The sequence below is a fragment of the Cryptomeria japonica genome, chromosome 3 (assembly GCF_030272615.1).
Source record: "Cryptomeria japonica chromosome 3, Sugi_1.0, whole genome shotgun sequence".
Taxonomy (NCBI): domain Eukaryota; kingdom Viridiplantae; phylum Streptophyta; class Pinopsida; order Cupressales; family Cupressaceae; genus Cryptomeria; species Cryptomeria japonica.
In genome coordinates this window covers 730,075,925-730,094,909 of record NC_081407.1, presented here as the reverse complement: position 1 = coordinate 730,094,909, position 18,985 = coordinate 730,075,925, and the positions used below count along the sequence as shown (strand labels likewise).

Here is an 18,985-nt window from a genome sequence, read left to right as displayed (position 1 = left end):
TACACCTTCCTTCGGTTCCTTTACCTCCAACATATTCACCCCTTTTTTCTTTGGACACTCTATGTCCTCGTGATTTCCTGGACCGCACCATTTGCACAACAAACTCCCCACACTATCTCCATTTTGACATTACCGTGCAAAGTGACCCCATTAGTTGCATTTCCGACATTGGATCATGGGTCGTCCTTTTGCGTCTTATTGAATTCTACTCCTCGACGTGTTATTGTTGGACCTGTGGTTACTTCGCTGGTTGTTTTAGTTGCCTCTAGGAGGTGTCCGAGTTTGCTTCCGGCTTCGGAGGTGTCGCCGACGGTGTGACTTGGTCGGGTTGGGTGAAGAGCACTTGGGTGCTCCGTGCTTTCAAGGTTGAACGGGCATTCCTTGATGGAATGTCCCATTACTTGGCAAATGTCACAAAAGGCTTTTCGAGGGCAACTCCCCTTAGCGAGCTCTTCTGTCTTACAGTTGGTGCAGACTCCACAATACGAATCAACATTCTGAGTTGCAGTGTCCTGAGTTCAAGATTGCAGCCGACATTTTCCAACAAGAGATGCGCACCACTAATGCACCTGAAAATCCTCCCACAACAGGATACGAAATTGTCCCAACCACGCAATATGGTCAAGCCATGATTGTGGAAACCTGCAGATATTCACAAGAAGAGATTAGTCAAGTACAAAATGGAAGATTTCCACCAGAGTCAGCTAATGGACCGATGGTACCACCAGGATCCCAGTTCCCGCCAGCTTTTGCAAATGGACCTGTAGAGGATTCAGAGTATTATTTTCCACCATTGAACGATAGTGTCCTGGTAGAAGGCATAAAGGAGTTATTTCACCAATCTTCAGGAGGCGTGAATCAAAGAGTTTATCATAGAAATCAAAGGAATCAAGAACCTCTAACTACGTCCATCCCTCCAAACAATTTCTCAACTCCGCCGGATCCCCAAGCCAGCAACATTCCGGAGTACCCGCAGAACACACAAGAATACAGACAAAGAAATATTGCACCTCCCGCAGATAATGAAATGAAAAGATTGGCCGCCTTGGTGTTGGATGAACTCAAGAAAGTTAAAGTGAGCCTACCACTCTACGAGTTGCTCAAAGTTTCAGAAATCAAAGATGCAGTGATCAATAGCCTAAGTGAGTCTAGTACAACTAGGTCAAATGTTCAAGCCACTATCAACGTGACCCAAGAGGAAGCCGCTGACCAAGGACAGTCTGAACAGAATGAATGCATGGTCCAGACCATAACCTTCCCAGCTAAAAAGGAAGACATGTTGGAAGGAAAAGTATTACTCAAAAGGGGCGAAACTAAGAAGACTCAGCCCACCATCAAGGAAGGCCTCGCTACTAATCAGACTCTTCCAGAAAAGGAAGTCGCAAACAAGAAAGATGTAGTCAAGAAAGGAAAATCTACAAACAAAGCTAATCACTCAAAAGAGGAGAACCCAGCAAAGGATGATCATTCAAAGATTAATGAAGTCAAACATCAAGAACCAAGTGAGGAGACCTCAGTCCCTTCCCAAGGAATGGATGAACCGGCCCCGTTCTTGCTATCAGTCAGAATATTTGGAAAGTTATTGCATAATTGCCTTTATGATTCCGGAGCTTCAAGTAACGTCATGCCCCTAGTTGTTTGTCAAAGACTAGGAATAACCCCCGCTCCTACCAAGAGAAAGGTCACTCAGTTGGACAAGACAGAAGTTCCAGTTATGGGTGAATTGAACAACATTCATATGCAATTGGCCGCAGATCCAAGAGTCCAAAACTTCATAGATATTTCAGTAGTGGATATTCCAGATTCATACGGAATGCTCCTAAGTCGAGATTGGTCGCGAAAATTGAATGGATATGTATCGACTGATTTCGCACACATGTGGCTACCATGGAGAGGAGTCCCGAACCAGATCAAAATTGACAGTACTCCAAGGTTGAGGCTGATGATAACTGAATATGGAGAAGACAATGAAGTTTTATTTTTGGAATCCGACCTAGGGACATACAAGCCCAAAGTGGAAGAAGTCTTGATGATACAAGGCGTACAAAATGAAGATAGTCAACAAGAAGTAATGGAATCTACAGAGATGGTCATTGAAAGTGATCAAGGATCCGACCAAGAAGATGAAGGCATGTTTGAAAATTTTAGGAGGTTCGTACAAAGAAACATCCAGCAAAGTGTACAACTTGGCACTTTGGCATCCGTCCGAGATTTGCTTCTTCCGAATTGGTGTAGAATTCACAATGCCGTCCACTCAGAATTATCTTGTGCTTTATGCTAGACCGCATTGGAGCAAGTATATAAAAGAGCCTCACAAACATTGGTCTTAGAAGAAATTCAAGATTCAGAGAATGAAAGCTCTACAGAGACCGAGAGTTCTATGGAAGATGAAGCCTTATCCGATACATCATCTGAAAGTCAGGAAGGCCCAGAAACAGAAAAACAAGAAAATCAAATATGGACATTAAGGTTCGACGGATCTAAATCTAAACAAGGATCTGGAGCTGGTTATGAATTGATTAGTCCAACAGGAGAAACCTACCTCGCCGCTCACAGATTGCAGTTCCCTTGTACCAACAACGTAGCTGAATATGAATCTTTGATTCATGGACTATTATTAGCCATCCAAAAAGGAGCGAAAATATTACAAGTATATGGAGACTCATAAATAGCAATAAGGCAAATTAGGAAGCAGTATGTTTGCCATGACAAAAGATTGACCAAGTACAGAAATCGAGTCTGGGATCTTATTGAGAGTTTTGAAGCTTTCAATATCAATTCTATTTATAGACATCAGAATCAAGTGGCAAATTCACTCGCACAAGCCACAAGCTCATTGATACCATTAGCAATGGAAGGATTGAAGAAGTTCACGGTCGAGTTAATATCAGTTCCTTCAGTCCCAGACAACATTACCAATTTTCAAGTTTTCGAAGATGACAAGCATATTTTGGACTTCCTAACCAATACGGACGTCTTCTTAACACAAATCATAGATGAAGAAGAAGTAGGTGAAGCCGAATTCGATGCTGAAGGTGTCTTGAATTTAAAGACAAACACTATTCCAAAAGGAATGGTTGAATTAGAAAGGATTTTTGATCCTGACAAGTTGAAAGAAAAGAAGAACCACAGTTCAGAAGGAAACATGTGTGACACGATCAATCTAGGTGATGAGATACAAACCAAGAATGTCTTCATTGGAAAGTCATGCACAGCAACTGAAAGAGATGGAATCCTGAAAAACATGAGGGACTTCCTAGATGTCATTGCATGGAGCTATGAAGATCTTAAGACCTATGATACTGCAATTATCACTCACACAATCCCGTTGAAGCCAGGAAGCAAGCCATTCAGGCAGAGACAAAGACCGGTTAATCCTTTATTGGAACCTCTGATATACCAAGAAGTGAAAAAGTTGCTCACGGCCAAGATCATCTTCCCAGTAAGACACTCGACATGGGTCGCCAACCTGGTACCTGTTAGAAAGAAAAATGGAGAGATCAGATTGTGTGTTGATTTCAGAAATCTCAACCGAGCATCAGAGAAAGATAATTATCCGCTACCATCATTAGATGAAGTATTGCAGATCGTTAATGGATCGCAGATGATGTCCTTCTTAGATGGATATTCAGGGTACAATCAAGTCCTAGTCGAACCTGAAGATCGACTGAAGACCGCTTTCACCACCAAATGGGGAACGTTCGCTTATAAGAGAATGCCTTTTGGGCTTATTAATGCCGGGGCCACATTCCAGAGAGCTATGGATATCGCTTTCAGAGATTTAATCGGTAAATGCATTATTATATACATGGATGACATCACAGTTTTCTCCAGGCAGAGAGAAGATCATGTGGACGACTTAAGAAGAGTTTTCCAAAGATGCAGAAGATACGGTGTCTCCCTCAATCCAAAGAAATGCATATTTGGAGTCACGGAAGGAAAGCTTTTAGGACATGTCATTTCAGAAAAAGGAATATCCATTGATCCTGAAAGAGTGAGGGCTATATCCACTATCAATTTGCCAGCAAGCAAGAAAGAACTCAAGTCATTTTTCGACAAGATTAATTTTGTCCGAAAATTCATTACCGGATTTGCCGAGATCGTCAGACCTTTGAATGAGATGCTAAAGAAGGACGCAAAGATTGAATGGACTCCACAAGCCAAAAGGGCGTTTGAAGAAATAAAGACCGCCATCTCAGAAGCACCAGTATTAATCAGTCCTGATTATCTCAAGCCCTTTTATTTATATTCCTTCGCTTCTGACTACACTTGTGCCGCTATTCTGACCCAGAGAAGTGAAGAAAGGGATGAGAATCCAATTGCATTCATGAGTACCCCGCTGAAAGATGCAGAACTCAGATATCCTAACATTGAGAAACACGCATATGCATTAGTAAAAGCAGTAAAGAAATTTAGACATTACCTCCTGAGAGCCAAGATTTATGCAATTGTGCCGGATGCAGCAGTCAAGACTCTTCTCATGCAGAATGAATTAGGAGAGAGAAGAGGAAAGTGGGTCGCCATTATCCAAGAATTTGATATTGAAATTCAGCCCATGAAACTTGTTCGAGGACAAGCTTTGGCGCAGACATTGGCAATTGATGGACCAGGATTAATCCAACAAGTTTATGAACTAGAGGATGTCACCCCTGATGAATGGTACAAAGATATTGTGACATACCTGCTTAATCACAGATGTCCTGCTCCCATGACACCCACACAGAAGAGAGCACTAAGATTAAAGTGTCAATACTACATGCTTCAAGGATCCGTTTTATATCGTAGAAATCATGAAGGAGTATATTTGAGGTGTGTTGGCAAAGATGAAGCAAAACAAATAATTGAACATTTCCATTCCAAGTTTGGAACCGAACATGGAGCCAACCTCGCTACAGCTCATCAGATCCTAAGAGCAGGATATTACTGGCCTACGCTTTTCAAAGATACATTCAATCATATCAGGACTTGCCACACATGTCAAGTTGCAGCTTTTAGAGAAAGGAATCCTGCCATGCCACTGAATCCAGTGATTGAAGCTAGACCATTTGCCAAATGGGGAATGGATTTTATCGGTGTCATTAACCCCGCATCTTCAGCACAACACAAGTACATCATCACAGCTACAGATTATTGTACCAGATGGTCAGAGGCACAAGCACTTAAAGTCTGCTCTACTGAAGTTGTAATCAAATTTCTGGAGGAAAATATAATCACAAGGTTTGGATGTCCCTATGCGTTGGTTTGCGACAATGGATCGGCATTCACATCATTGAGATTCTCAAATTGGGCTTTTGAATATGGAATAACCCTCAAGTTCTCATCGAATTATTATCCTCAAGGTAATGGGTTAGCAGAATCCACCAACAAAAATTTGCTCAGCGTTATTAAGAAATTGCTAGAGAGAAGTCCGAGAGAATGGCACACCCAGTTAAGATTCGCCTTATGGGCAGACAGAATCAGAACAAAGAACGCATTAGGCATTTCGCCTTATTTTCTGGTTTATGGCCAAGACCCAGTCTTCCCCATGCAACTCAGGATCCCGACTTTAAGATTCATTCAGGAGTACATGGAAGATACTGATGCAGTGCAAGCCCGATTGACGCAGTTAATGAACCTGGAAGAAAAGAGAGATCAAGCGTTAGAAAACTTTGCGAAACACCAAGGAGTGGTGAAGAGATGGTTTGATCGACAAGCAAGAGTCAAGGCATTCCGAATTTCAGATCTCGTCCTGTATTGGGACAAAGCACATGAGAAACGAGGAGAACATGATAAGTTTGATAAGCTTTGGAAAGGCCCTTATCAAATTTCAGAGATATTGGGAGAAAATGCATTTAGGTTACAGACTTTAACTGGAGAAGACATCCCGTTGCCTGTTAATGGGAGGTATCTCAAACATTATTTCCAGTCCTAAGATGCCCAAGGCCTTCCCTTGTACATAGCTAGTTTAGTTTGCTTTCGTTGTTTTCCGTTTGTTTGTTTTTCTTCTCGCTTTGGTTTGCCTTTTTGTTTTCGTTTTCTTAGTTTAGGTGTTTTTGTTTTAGGTTTGTTGTTTTGTCCTGAGGGGTATCCATTTGATATTGGGTGATTTTGTTATATAACGCTCTGACTTCCTGCTAGGTAGTTGGTTGCATTTGGAAAATCATGAGGTCTTTTGGAATTACGAAGGGAGTTTCTTTTAATAAAGCTTTGAGTCAGGACGTATTTACATTGAAGTAGATTAGCTTATTGAACTCACGTATTTTTGTCCTCTAGTTATTATATCTTTACACACTTATAATCTCCGAGTCATTATGGTTTCCAGGCGAAGCTGTGATCAGTGAAAAATCTAAAGTCTGACTTCAGCGCCACCGCAATCCTCAAACCCTAGTGAGTTTCACTACTCACAAGCCAAAGAATTGACGGAACTGAAAAGCAATATCAAAAGAAAAGATGAAAAAATGAGAAAAAATCAAAAGAAAGAAGATGAGCTAAAAAGAAATATCAAATTGGCTAAAGGGAATTTACGAATAACTCCATCGGGGCTATAGACGCCTGGCTAGCAATGGAGCAATATTCGTGAGCTTGCGTCGATAACCTCGTCGGGACTATGGACGTCTGACTGGCAGCGAGGCTCTATCCAAGATGCTTTTGGAGTATAGACGAACTACGTAGCTTATCACAGGGGAACCTGAAGATCATGATTGTCTTGTTGAGGGGAATTAACGCATTTGCACACACATGGGTAACTGCGGACTTGATACTTTGTCTCAATATGTTGATCTCTTCTTGTAAGTGTTTCTTAACTCCTGGTTTTGTTGAGGGAGATTTTCTGAGTTTTCTTCTAGAAAGATTGATTCCCAAATGTTTTTCAATATTTCTCAGTGGTGTCGCCAGATGTTGTGACCATTTCACACATCGCCCCATGCAAATGGGGACCCCCTCTTTTTTGCTCGTTTTTCGCTCGCTTTTCGTTTCGTTTTTAGGGTTTTGTTAGATTGTCAGTTGTTTGGATTTAGGGTCAAGCCTTAGGGTTTTAATTGCCGTCTTTTCAGGCCAGAATCCAGTCAATTTTGAGAGCTTTTGAGTTTCCTTTTGTAAGAATGGAAATTTTGAATGCAATGATTTCGCCAAAATGGTCTATTTTCAATTGGAATTTTGAATGCAGAGCTTAAATTTGTCTAAGTGTTGATGATGAAGTGTGAATTTTGACCAATTGACCAATTTTGACCAAATTTTGAGTTTTTTTATTTTTGATCCCGGGCATTGTAAATGATTTGTTTTTGCCTTGTGAAGTGATAAAATGTGTAAAATCATGTTATTTTGGCCTATAGGAGCAAAATCGCTCCTGTCCCTCAGTGAAGGACCGGAGCTACAAATCAAATATTGCTTTGTCCTTGCAGGATTTTGACGACTTAACAATTTGAAGATGTCCGAGGAGATATGTTTTATCAAATGAATATAACTTGAAGTGTCGACATGAAGGAGAGTGGTCCAGAATGCCAAAATTGCTCCTGTCCCTCAGGAAGGGACCAGGGCGAAGTACATTGTAGCTCCCGTCCCTCTCCTAGGGACCAGAGCGATATTCTTCATAGGACATGTACTAAGCGAAGATCAAGCAAGTTATAAGTTTGAAGGCAAGAAAGACGATGAGTTGAACCCGTTGAAGACAAATTGAAGATTTTGAAACGTCAACAAGGGTCCCAAATGTCCTAGTTCGCTCCTGTCCCTCAGGAAGGGACCATAGCGATTTTTGTTTTAGATGATTTTCTTGCCCAGTTTGGATGGATCCCAAGGCATAGATGAATGAAATGGAACATTGCGAATCCGTTGAATATAATTTTTGAAGGATATGAAGCAAAGTGAAGCCTACAAGAGCAAGATCGCTCCTGTCCCTCTCCAAGGGACCAGGGCGATGTAATGAGTATATTACTTCTTATTCAAGTTCAAGACATTCCAAGACGGAGAACAAGGTGGCAAGGACATTTCAAGACATTTCAATCAAGCACGAAGTATCCAAAGTTGCCAATATTGAAGGAACCTCACCAAGACATCTAATTCGCTCCTGTCCCTCAGGAAGGGACCAGAGCGATATTTCCATAAAGGCATAGATTTCAAAAGTTAAGCAAGTGTCAAGCGACCGAGGGGATCAAAAAGACTACGTTTTACACGATGATAGCAATTACAAGTTGGAGAACGCAAGCATAAGCTCAAAGTGTTGAAGTTCGCTCCTGTCCCTCTCCAAGGGACCAGAGCGATGTTTATTATATTGGCCAATTCATGCAAAAATCACGTTAAGTTAATGTTCTACAAGGTCGTAAAAGGTTCAAGGCGTCCTTTGAAGGTCATACACCAAGGTGTTGAACGTTAAAATGCTACCAATTTGTGCAAGGAACTCATATCGCTCCTGTCCTTTGGACAAGGACCAGAGCGATTTTTATTAAAATACCCATGTTCCCTCAAAACCAAGACAAGGCAAGGATAGGCAACGTCAAAGATGCTATATGGAACGTGATGAACGAAGAACAAAGATCAAAAGTTTGCAAATTTGACCAAGGACACAAGGATCGCTCCTGTCCCTCTCCAAGGGACCAGAGCGATATCTATTATATTCGCTGAATCTCTCAAAATCACGTGAGGTCAAGGTTTTTGCAGATCACACAAGGTCTAAGGCATCATAACAAGGTGATATGCAAAAGGGTTAAACGTTAAATGATCATCAAATTGAACAAAGAGACTATATCGCTCCTGTCCCTCAGGAAGGGACCAGAGCGATTTGCATAGGATCCTTCATTTTCCTTTAAATGCATGTCAAGGCGAGTTCACGCAAGATCAAGGACGTCCTTTAAAAGGCAATGAACGAAGAATCAAGGTTGAAAGATCACACATTTTGGCTAGAGCTTCCAGATCGCTCCTGTCCCTCTCCAAGGGACAAGGGCGATAATCTTTCTAAAGTCTAAATGCCTTGCAAAAACCAAGTGGAACAAGCATCGAATGAACAAACAATGTTATTATTCGCCCTACAATGAAGATTAGAAATTAAAGATGCCAGGTCAAGGAGAAATTATGAGGATCGCTCCTGTCCCTCTCCAAGGGACCAGGGTGATATTTGCCAAGACACATGTTATCCTTCGAAGATCATAGCAAAACAAATTGCACAAGGTCTAAAACGCCATTTGGAAGGCAATGAACGGAGAGTTAGAATCAAAAACGATGAATTTCAAGCTAGAAGACAAGGATCGCTCCTGTCCCTCTCCAAGGGACCAGGGCGATATCACATTTAAAGACATTCCTTCGCACAAACGAGTCAATCAAACTCGAAGGACCTAGCGAAAATGGTAAATCCAACGTGGAGATGGAGACCTTGGACGTAAAAATTGCAAGAATCAAGACAAAAGTGATGGATCGCTCCTGTCCCTCAGTCAGGGACTAGGGCGATAAGGTTAGTATTTTCCATATTCAAAAAATTTGGCGCTCAAGCAAACATTTTTTTTTAATTTTTTTTAAATGCTAAAATCGATAAGTTTGAAAATCCTATTAAATTAGCATTTAAATATTGCGCTTAACATTTATTAATTATTTTGCCTTTAAAAAATTGAATTTGATAATTTAAAAACAAAGGCATTTAATTAATTATTGATTAATTAATAAAAAATCAAAAGGAGCGCTAAGATATGGAGGTCGGCCTTTATTACTTAATTAAAAAATCGTTTAAAAATTGCTTTATTTTACCAAAGTCGGCCTATATGGTGGTAAGAGGTAAGCGCTATAAAGGGGAGGTGAAAATCATTATTTTCACATTATCATTTTCATCTCATATGCGATCAAAGGAAGAAGTGCGATTTGGAGTTTACAAAGCTAGGTGGTGCGAACTACTATCCAAAGTGGTGCGAGTCCAAGTTTCCATTTGTGCGAACTTGTCAAATCCATTGGAGATCACGTTAAAAACTTGAAGGGTGGCGAACTTGATAAGAGGAACGTTGATTTGAAGATCACATCGAGGACATATCAAAAGGTGGTGAAATTGATAAGGAGAGATTGCGTTGAAGACTATTTATACGTCAATTTTGCCTAGGCGAATCCTTTTTATTTTGCATTCTAGAGTTAGCTCTCGATTTGAGGTATGGCGATTTTTGCTTTATTGCTTTAATTTTGAAAGTTAATCGTCATAGTCTAAATTTTGAATTTTGAATTTTGGATTCCTAGCTCAATCGTTTTATTTTAGGAAATGATAACTCAAAGACTTATCATGAAGTTTCCTAAAATTTATTCTCTGATCTATGTTATTTATTGCAAAATCTAGCTTCTCATTATGAAATGTTGTGTAGGTATGGCAACCCCAAAGGCGGGAGCATCCACTAGTCGTTCAGCTCTCATGAAAGAAGATCAGAAGACCGAAGAAGTGGAGACTAAGATCGTGTCCAAATGGAGCAACATTGGAGATACTAACTTGGGTAACTTCAGCACGAAGAAGTTTCGAGATGTCCCTTACATTGGTAAGCCATCACCTGTCGCCTGGAGAATAATTGAAAGTGACATCATTAAGGCGGCAGGCTTTCCTCCAGCTATTCAGTGCCATGAGTTGATGATCGAGTGTGCTCGTCATTATGATCCACAGTCCAGAACAATCGTGTCCAATGAGGGAAACACTTTGGCGTACCTTTCAGAGGAAGCTATAAGTGAAGCTTTCCATCTTCCAGAGCACAGGGACATGATATACAAGAGCATAGAAGGAGCCAGGTCAATGTACGAAGATGATTCAGATGCTTGTCTAAGCATAATTAATAAGAACTGGTTACTCAAGAGCCATCCCCGTCTAAGCAAGATCCCGAACACACCGCACAGGATTGATTTCCAGGAGGAGTACAGAGATTTGATTACCATGCTCAACCGAGTTACAGGAGCCCCTCACGCCTTCTATTTTGAGAAGTGGATGTTCTACTTCATCCAGGTGATCGTTCAAGGGAAAGGTACGATACATTGGGCTAGGATGATTAGCCATTGCTTGGACGTACAGTTGAGAAGACTCAAGGCTACTAAGTCTTTCTACATGAGTTCATATGTCATCTATGCCTTGATTAGGAGTGTTGAGTATGCAGGACTACCTCACAGAGGAGTGATTGGAAGAGGACCCGGCGAGGTCAGAGCTTGTGATTCCTATGCCTACTTGCATCATCCGCCAGGGAACAACTATAAGTTGGTTAATGATACTTTCACGATGAACATCACCAGGACGTTGCAAGGTGGGATTCACAACAGATTATCTCAGGATGCACAGGAATTCATAAAGAGGTACGGTGCTTGGTTCATTCAGTTTCCCAAGTTCACTTATATTAGAGTGCATGGATGTCCTTTACCTCCATACATGTTGCCGAGATATCCGACAGACAGAATTGTGTTGCTTGAAGTAACAAGACAGTTGGCAGCATATGTGAAGGCATTCAGACACAGACATCAGAATGGAGTTCCAGTACCTATCATTTTGGGTAATTCAGTTGAGGTATGTCCTAATGCTTTAGCTATGGATGACGCAGAGAAGGAGTTAGCCTTGTATTCTTTTTCATCTTTTGCTTTGAGAGAAAGCTTTGATCCACATGGACATTTAGAGGAGACAGTCGGTAGAAGATTTAAACATGAGTACCAAATTGAAGATTTTATGATGAATCTCTTAGATGATCTTGAAGTGAAACGGAAAATGCATTCTAGATTGCCTTTGGATTTCATCAAGAAATGCAGGATTTATAGAGTGGCCGACCAAGCTCAGGACAGTGGCAGACATATCCAGTCTTCCTATGATCGAGAAAGCAAAACAATAAGGTTAGATTGGAATGAGCCTGAGGTCGTGGATCTAGATACTTTGATGGCACCAGTCTTGTCTTGTACTCGCAGATGGGTTGACATACAACATCAGAAGTTGAGAGAACAAGGCATAGCTATGACTTTCACTTTGGAAGAGAAACCAGCCGAAGGTGGAGCTAGTGTGAGTGAAGGCAATCCTAATCCTAGAAATTCAGGTGAAGGAAACCTTCGACGTGCCAGTGAGGGCAATCTCCCTCCAAGGGGTTCGAAGAGAAAAGAAAGGTCAGAAAAGAAAGAGTCCTCCAAGAGGAAACAAGAGGCTAACAGAGATCGATCATCCGGTACTTCTTCTAAACCTGAGAAGAGAACAATTCAAGTGGAAGAATCCATGGAGTCTATGGTACAGAATGACAGGCAGGAAGAAGGACAGGCACAGCATGGTTCACCAAATGGATCTCTCCAGGACTATGAGTTAGAAGAAGATAATGAAATGACATCTCCTCCCAGAGAAGAAGAAGTGGTACATAAAGAGATTCAAGTTCAAGAGACAAGATCAAATATCCCAGATTGGTTGAAGGAAAGATTAACCAAGGTGATTGTAGTTGAGGACGAGGACAATGCAATTGATTTAGAGAGCCTTGTTGGACATTCCCAGGAAGTGACAGAGAAGAGAAAGGCTACCAAGATGTCCAAGATGATTCGAGATGAGACTGGATCCAGAAAACTGCAGATAGCTACACCGGCAGTAGACAAATATGAAGGTGAGATCCTAGCAGAGGAATATGATATACAGACATTTGAGCTAGGACCATCCACAGCTGAGCAGACTTTAGATGATGCCACCGACTCATTTGAGGCATTGAAGGACAAGCTTAGAGAAGAAATGGAGAAGAACAGAAAGCTTGAGAGAGAGGTCGGTGCATGGAGGGCATATTTCAGTCACATCGATGAACCTTTGGGACGTCAGGATCCAGCTAGATCACCAGTGCAAGCACTTCCACTTCAATCAATCAGTGAGGCAGAAAGATTCAGGAACATGGTCCAACGTACAAGTACTTGGATGGATAAATCTCATACAGTGGCCATAGAATTTGTAACAAGGATGATGAAGATTATTCATCAAGCTATCCAAGTTCTTGAGATAATCCACAATTTGATGATAACAGTAGCTGCATTTGCCCATACCAAAGATGTTATCATTCCTGTCTTGAAGGTAATTAGACATACATCAAGGAAGATCTTAGCGCAAGAGAAGATTTTGGAGGGAGAATCTCACAGTTTGTTTCAGTGGTCAACCTTACTCCATATGAAGAGTGTTTTCTTTGAGGACATCAGTACTAGATGTGGCCAAGTTGAGGAGGTGATCAATCCGATCCAGGACAGAGTATTTGAGGTACTTCGTACCATTCTTGGCAGAAGGATCGAGGTCGAGACAGATGTGGATATGCAGGAGTTAGAGGATAGAATCAAGGTCATCTTTTGCAAGGACGCAAATGTTACAGATGAGCAATATGATCAAATGTTTGCCACCATGCTCCTGATTGAAAGAACAAAGGAACTTGAATCTACTTGGGACGCAGCTCTTCTAGATGCATTCGATCAGGTCATCCACTTGGAAGAGAGTATGAAGAATCTTCCCGAGATTCCAATTGCAGAAATCGAAGGAATCGTGACAAGATTCATTGCATATGCCAAAAAAGAACATTGGAAAGGGAATAAGGTTCTAGATGAAAGGTTGTTACAGATGACATGACATCTTATTTGTCATTGGTTTATGTCTCCTAGGTTTTTGTGCCAAATTTAATATTTGGCTATGCATTTAATATTGTTCAGTAAAAAGGAGGCCATTTGTAACAAACCCTAATTAGGGTTTGGGTGTCATGATCTTGACCGTTGATCTACTTTCGAGCTAGACCTTTCATTGTAATTGGGGATGCTATTTATACCCCCATTTTCATTTCATTTGGTAATAGTTAATAGTCAATAGTTGATGTAATAGAGAAGAGAGATAGCTAAGAGATTAGAAGTTAGAAGCAATTTTATTTTGTAGCAAGATTGAGTTTTGAAGAGAGGAATTCAAGCAATTGTTGTACATGATGACTTGGAAATCAATAAAATATTGAAGTTATGGTGTTTTGTTGCAACTTTCTTGGTTATCTTCATGGTTGTTTAATCTACTTGAATCATGCTCAATCAAAGTAGTGTGTTAATTTGAAGGACATTGTGTGAGACTTGATCTTTGGTAGGATTCGTAATCCAAACCACTAGCTTCTTGCTGATTGTAGGAACGCCTTGCGTGGTCGACTGGAGAATACTTTGAGTCCCTTAATCTTCAATCATTATTGTATCTTAGATATGTACCTTCGTGGTAGTATCTTTGATCTTTGATGCATTGAATATCATTTTGTTACCTTAGAAGATCGCATCAATTTCAATAGAGTTGTTATCTTATGGCGAAATTGAAGTTGGTTGAATCTTGCCAAGTCTTGTCCATACGAAGTCATTCCTAGGGTTAGGCTAGATTAGACCTCTTTCAAACCCTACTCCTTTTGTTATTTTTGAAAAGTTTCTTTAGTTTTAGTAAAATCTTTGAACTTTCGGAATGCGTAAGACCCCTTGAAGGAAACAGCAAATCACATCATACCGCTGGAAGCTTGTCCACACGTAGAGACCCTACTAACAGAACCTTGGAGTTTTCCTAACTGATCCTTTACGCGAATCTTCAGCAGTTAGAGACTATTTTCTCAAGAGAGGATAAGATGCCTATTGGTATTTTATTCTGTGTATGATGGTGTATAAAATACACGTCAACACTGTGCAGTTTCCTCCCTTCGGTCTTGGAGTGCAATCAGATTTTTGGCGAGCAACCTTGGAATGCTCCCGAGCAGATCAAAGATGGGAGTGTTGACGATGAGTTCACCACGTACCGTGCCTTCAAAGACAACTCTCTCCTGAGCCTCCCTCTGCACGTACTGCGTGACCGACACATCCCACAACTCTACCAAGTCTATCGTCAACCGATCCTCTCGTGTCTCTTCCTCGGTACTTTCTTCGCGTGTGTCACTATCTACAACAGTTAATTGCTGGTTGAATGGCCGGCCCATTAATTCCTTCCGCCTGCAGCCATGGTTATCTCCAGGTTCGTACAGGCAACGGCGCCAAAATGTTTGGTCCCTACGGTGAGGTTGGTAAACTCACGGATAACAGAGATATTCCACACGTACCAACAACTCACACAACAAGAACATTCATGTATATTAAAGCATAGATAACAATTACAGAACAGCTATGGCAGAATGATGATATCTTTATTGGATTCCAAAATATGCCAGTACAATGCTAACTTGCCGAGGTTCCATCCATACATTATATAGACCTGACAGTTGGACAGGTTGCCAACCATCACTAACTACCAACTACCCCACGGGAACCTCTCGGCAATTCATACATAATAAAACATAAAACACCCCAACCAACTATAAACTAACATGTGTTATTGACCCCTAACACTTCTCTCACCCTGGAATCTGTAATTTAACAATCATGGGCAGGGATATTAGCATATAGATTGAAGCAAAGGAAAACATGTAGGTGGAGTTGTTAGTCTTTCAGGATGGTTTGTGTTTGATATGGTAGTCGTCGTTGTTGGTGGGAGCATCGAACAAGATACCCTTGCACAAATTTGTCTTAACTGTTTCATACATTGGGAGAACAATCTGAGTAGACTTAACTATTTAGTATTTATTAATTTCAAACACAAAACTGCAAACAACTTTGTTACAGTGATTTCATGGTTTCTAGTTTCGGTGTTCTTTATTTTTTCTCACAAATGGTGGTTGCAATAGCAATGTTGTAATACCTTGTAATTCTAACATATATAAACAATGCATACAGGAATCCTTCCTACTGGGGAAGAGTTTGCTTCATCTCTACACCAGATGGTGAAAATTGTGGACTAGTGAAGAATTTGGCTGTGACATGCCTTGTCAGTTTGAATACAAGTGAAAAACCTGTTCTTGATGCATTAAAGCAATATGGAATCATACGAGTGGATCAACTTTCATTATCAGATTCGAAAGATGCAACAAAAGTTTTTGTGAATGGAGAATGGGTGGGGATTCATCACAATTCCGATTCTCTTGTAAAGAAGTTGAAAGATCTTCGTAGGAAGCAGCGTATCCACCCTCAAGTAGGTTTCTAACTATAGATATTGCTTGTTGTACTTAGTATAGTGCTTAAAAAGTTGTGTTTTCGGAAAATGCTTGAATGGTGTTGAACCTGACTTCAACAGGTTCTTGCAAGAATATATCTTTAAGTTGATGTTTAATATGTAAAATCTTCTATTGAAATGAGAAATTTTTTCTGAACCGAGTCTCAGTTTCCCCATATGAAAATAAAGGAAATTTATTCATAATTTTTTGAAGTGTCAAATGAGCAACATCCCTGGATGCCAATTTCAATGTTATTTGAAGTCAGCATCCTTCTTTTGCTCTTGAGATTTTCTTGTAGGTTTATAGTATTTAAAATATAGAGGAGATTATTCTGGTGATCTTTTTGTCCATTTTTAAGCGAAATCTTTTGCAGCTGCATGCATAAATGGAAAACATGATTGTAATAGTTGACAAGACAATTTATGATTTAATGGCCTCATTAGAAGTGTATGATTGCAAGTAGATCACATTCCTTAAAATAATTACTTCATTGGGATATAAACTTTTTTATGGTGTCCTGGTTCCTTACAAATTTACAATTATGATTAGGCTGTTTGACGTCGACCTTAGTAGCACAAATAAAAATCCACAGAAGTAGCGGACATCAAATGGGCCATTTCTGGTACTTGTGAAATTTTCCACCATTAATAATATTATAATAGTATTCTTTTGTGGCTGTGACTACTTTTATTGAATCAGGGGGAAATTTAGAGCATCTGTTGTTACATTCTTGGTAGTCTTTTCACATATGAAGAAAATTGAAATGGTAAAATTTACATTTGGCAAATGGATAGAACTAGAAATAGCATGGTTTGTTTATGATAGGGTATAAAGATCCAAATAATGCCTTTGGGTCTAATTCCTTGTTAAATGAACATAAATACCTTTGTTGTTCATGTTGGGATAGAAAAATTCGTTAACAAAGTATGGAACTGGTGACAAATGATATGGAAACCAAGTTAGAAATAACTGGAATTATCTTAGAGGCATGATTTAATAATGCATACATCATATTCTTTTGGTGTGTCATATAGCCCTACTATTTCTATGGTCGGTCATAGCTGTTGGTAACTTGTGTCTGTATAGAAAAGAATCAAGTTTCATTCAACCAAGCATTGAAAATCAAAGGTGTAATAGTAATTTTTTCTTCATTCAGGATTGCTAAGAGAATTATACAAGCAAACATTTTATTTGTTTGCCACCGATCTGTAATTTTATATTCAACTTGTAGAAATTACTAGAACAAGTAAATAAACTACCATCCTACCTTCCTGAACAAAATGACGGTTGAAGAGGAACGAAGGTTGTTTAAAATCGGAGAAATAGGTGCAGAAAAAAGACAATTCATCACACAATTCCGAATTTATCCAGGAAAACTTCCAAAGGAGAAAAACCAACTTCATAGTTGAAATTGCATGTCTACATAGATATTATTCCTCACCAAGAACAAGTACAGAGAGTAGATACAGGTGATATCTACTCCAATGGCTTACTGATAGATACAGCTGAGTAATGTTAAGCATTCAGAAGTGGACGTGGTGGATGTCTAAGGTGGCAAAAACAAAACCTGAATTCATCCTTGCATTATCTCTCAGTCAAAAGCAATTGGGAAAAAAACACCATAATCTTCCGTCTAGCAATGCAAAATGCCATTTGTTGACTTTGTTTAATCTTCAAAACATTCTTGGAGTTTAAGAATTCCATCTTCTGTCTTTTTTAATGGCTCCTTGTTTGGGTTCTTTTTAACCAGAATACCAAGAATCTATTGAAGTCCGTTTCTTAGTGACACTTGTGGCATGAGATATATTATATTGTTTTATTTGTGTGGGAGATAGCGCCTTTTGCATGGGAGACAGGTGGGAGTTTTTGAGAGACTGGTAGGAAGTCTCATGTGACCAGAGACATTTTAGGGAAGGTCTCTAGTACTAGAGATGCATCATTGTCTTCAAGACATGTCCCAGGGGGTTGGAGACATGTCTCTTGGCAACAGAGGTACTAAATGATGGAATATCCAACAATTGAATCCTTTTCAGAGAAGATTTTTTCAAAAATAGAAAGTGAGTATATTAACTGCATGTTGCATGACCAAAAAAAGACAGTCCAAAAAAAATTAAGATTACGAGATACACTACCCCTCCTTCACTTGGTATGCATATTGACTTGGTATGGATATGGGTACGATACGACCTAGATATAGAACATGGGTATCATGTCTACCCATACCCCAAATGTGAGCAAGCTTGGAGCCACACTAGATATGTTAGGATGATATATCCCATCATCAAATGCTTAATCAATGCTGGATAAAGAAACTGACTTCACATAGTGCTCTTGTGGAAGCTGGTAAATTTGTTTTGCCATTATCATCAGAGTGACACATTACTTGACCTTGGGCATTGGTTTTACCTTTGGTTTCAATGTTTATTGCTGTATGATGTTTCTAGCACTCCTGCCTCACTCATCTATCCTTGACACTCCTCCACATTTAAGATTCTCCTTCATCAATACACTCACATGTCTGCAACAGAATTCCCTGCCAAGCGATGTCCTTTCATCAGAGTGATATCACTTTCGTGTTTGCTGCAATTTGTACCCTATAAATTGTTGACCTGAGTGATTTATGACATTATCAAGCTACGAGATTGAATAAATTTGTCATCTTTGACTTTTAGTAATTGTAACTTTTGTTGACTTGATTGAAGCAAGTAGCATGTTTGACTAGAATAAATACGTTTTGACTGTATTAAATGCTTTGTTAATAGGAGTAATATTGTTGTAATGGATTAAGAGTGATTCAACCTTCAAATGTTAATTGACTATTAGCTTTTCAAATAAACATCACATTGTATTTCTCCATTAAACCATTCAGGATAGTACATATATAAAGGACTAACAAATCCTTGTACAATTTTAACCAAATCTAGACTTAGCAAGTTGTTGAAACAAATCGTAACAGACACATAACAATCTGAGCACTAATAATAGGTTTCCATCATTCC

The 18,985-nt window shown here is 39.8% G+C and overlaps 1 protein-coding gene and 1 long non-coding RNA gene across 7 annotated transcripts in view; one reads left to right on the top strand and one right to left on the bottom strand.

Moving 5' to 3' along the window:
• The window catches only part of LOC131032478 (uncharacterized), a 155,003-nt gene that overhangs the window by 102,993 nt on the left and 33,025 nt on the right, over window positions 1-18,985 (bottom strand). The window lies entirely within an intron of this gene.
• The window catches only part of LOC131032477 (DNA-directed RNA polymerases IV and V subunit 2), a 164,601-nt gene that overhangs the window by 139,177 nt on the left and 6,439 nt on the right, over window positions 1-18,985 (top strand). For all 6 annotated transcript variants that reach the window (XM_057963463.2, XM_057963462.2, XM_057963461.2 and 3 more), the window contains one exon: window positions 15,670-15,964. In XM_057963463.2, the coding sequence (XP_057819446.1) occupies window positions 15,670-15,964 (295 nt within the window). The remainder of the gene's footprint in view (window positions 1-15,669; window positions 15,965-18,985) is intronic.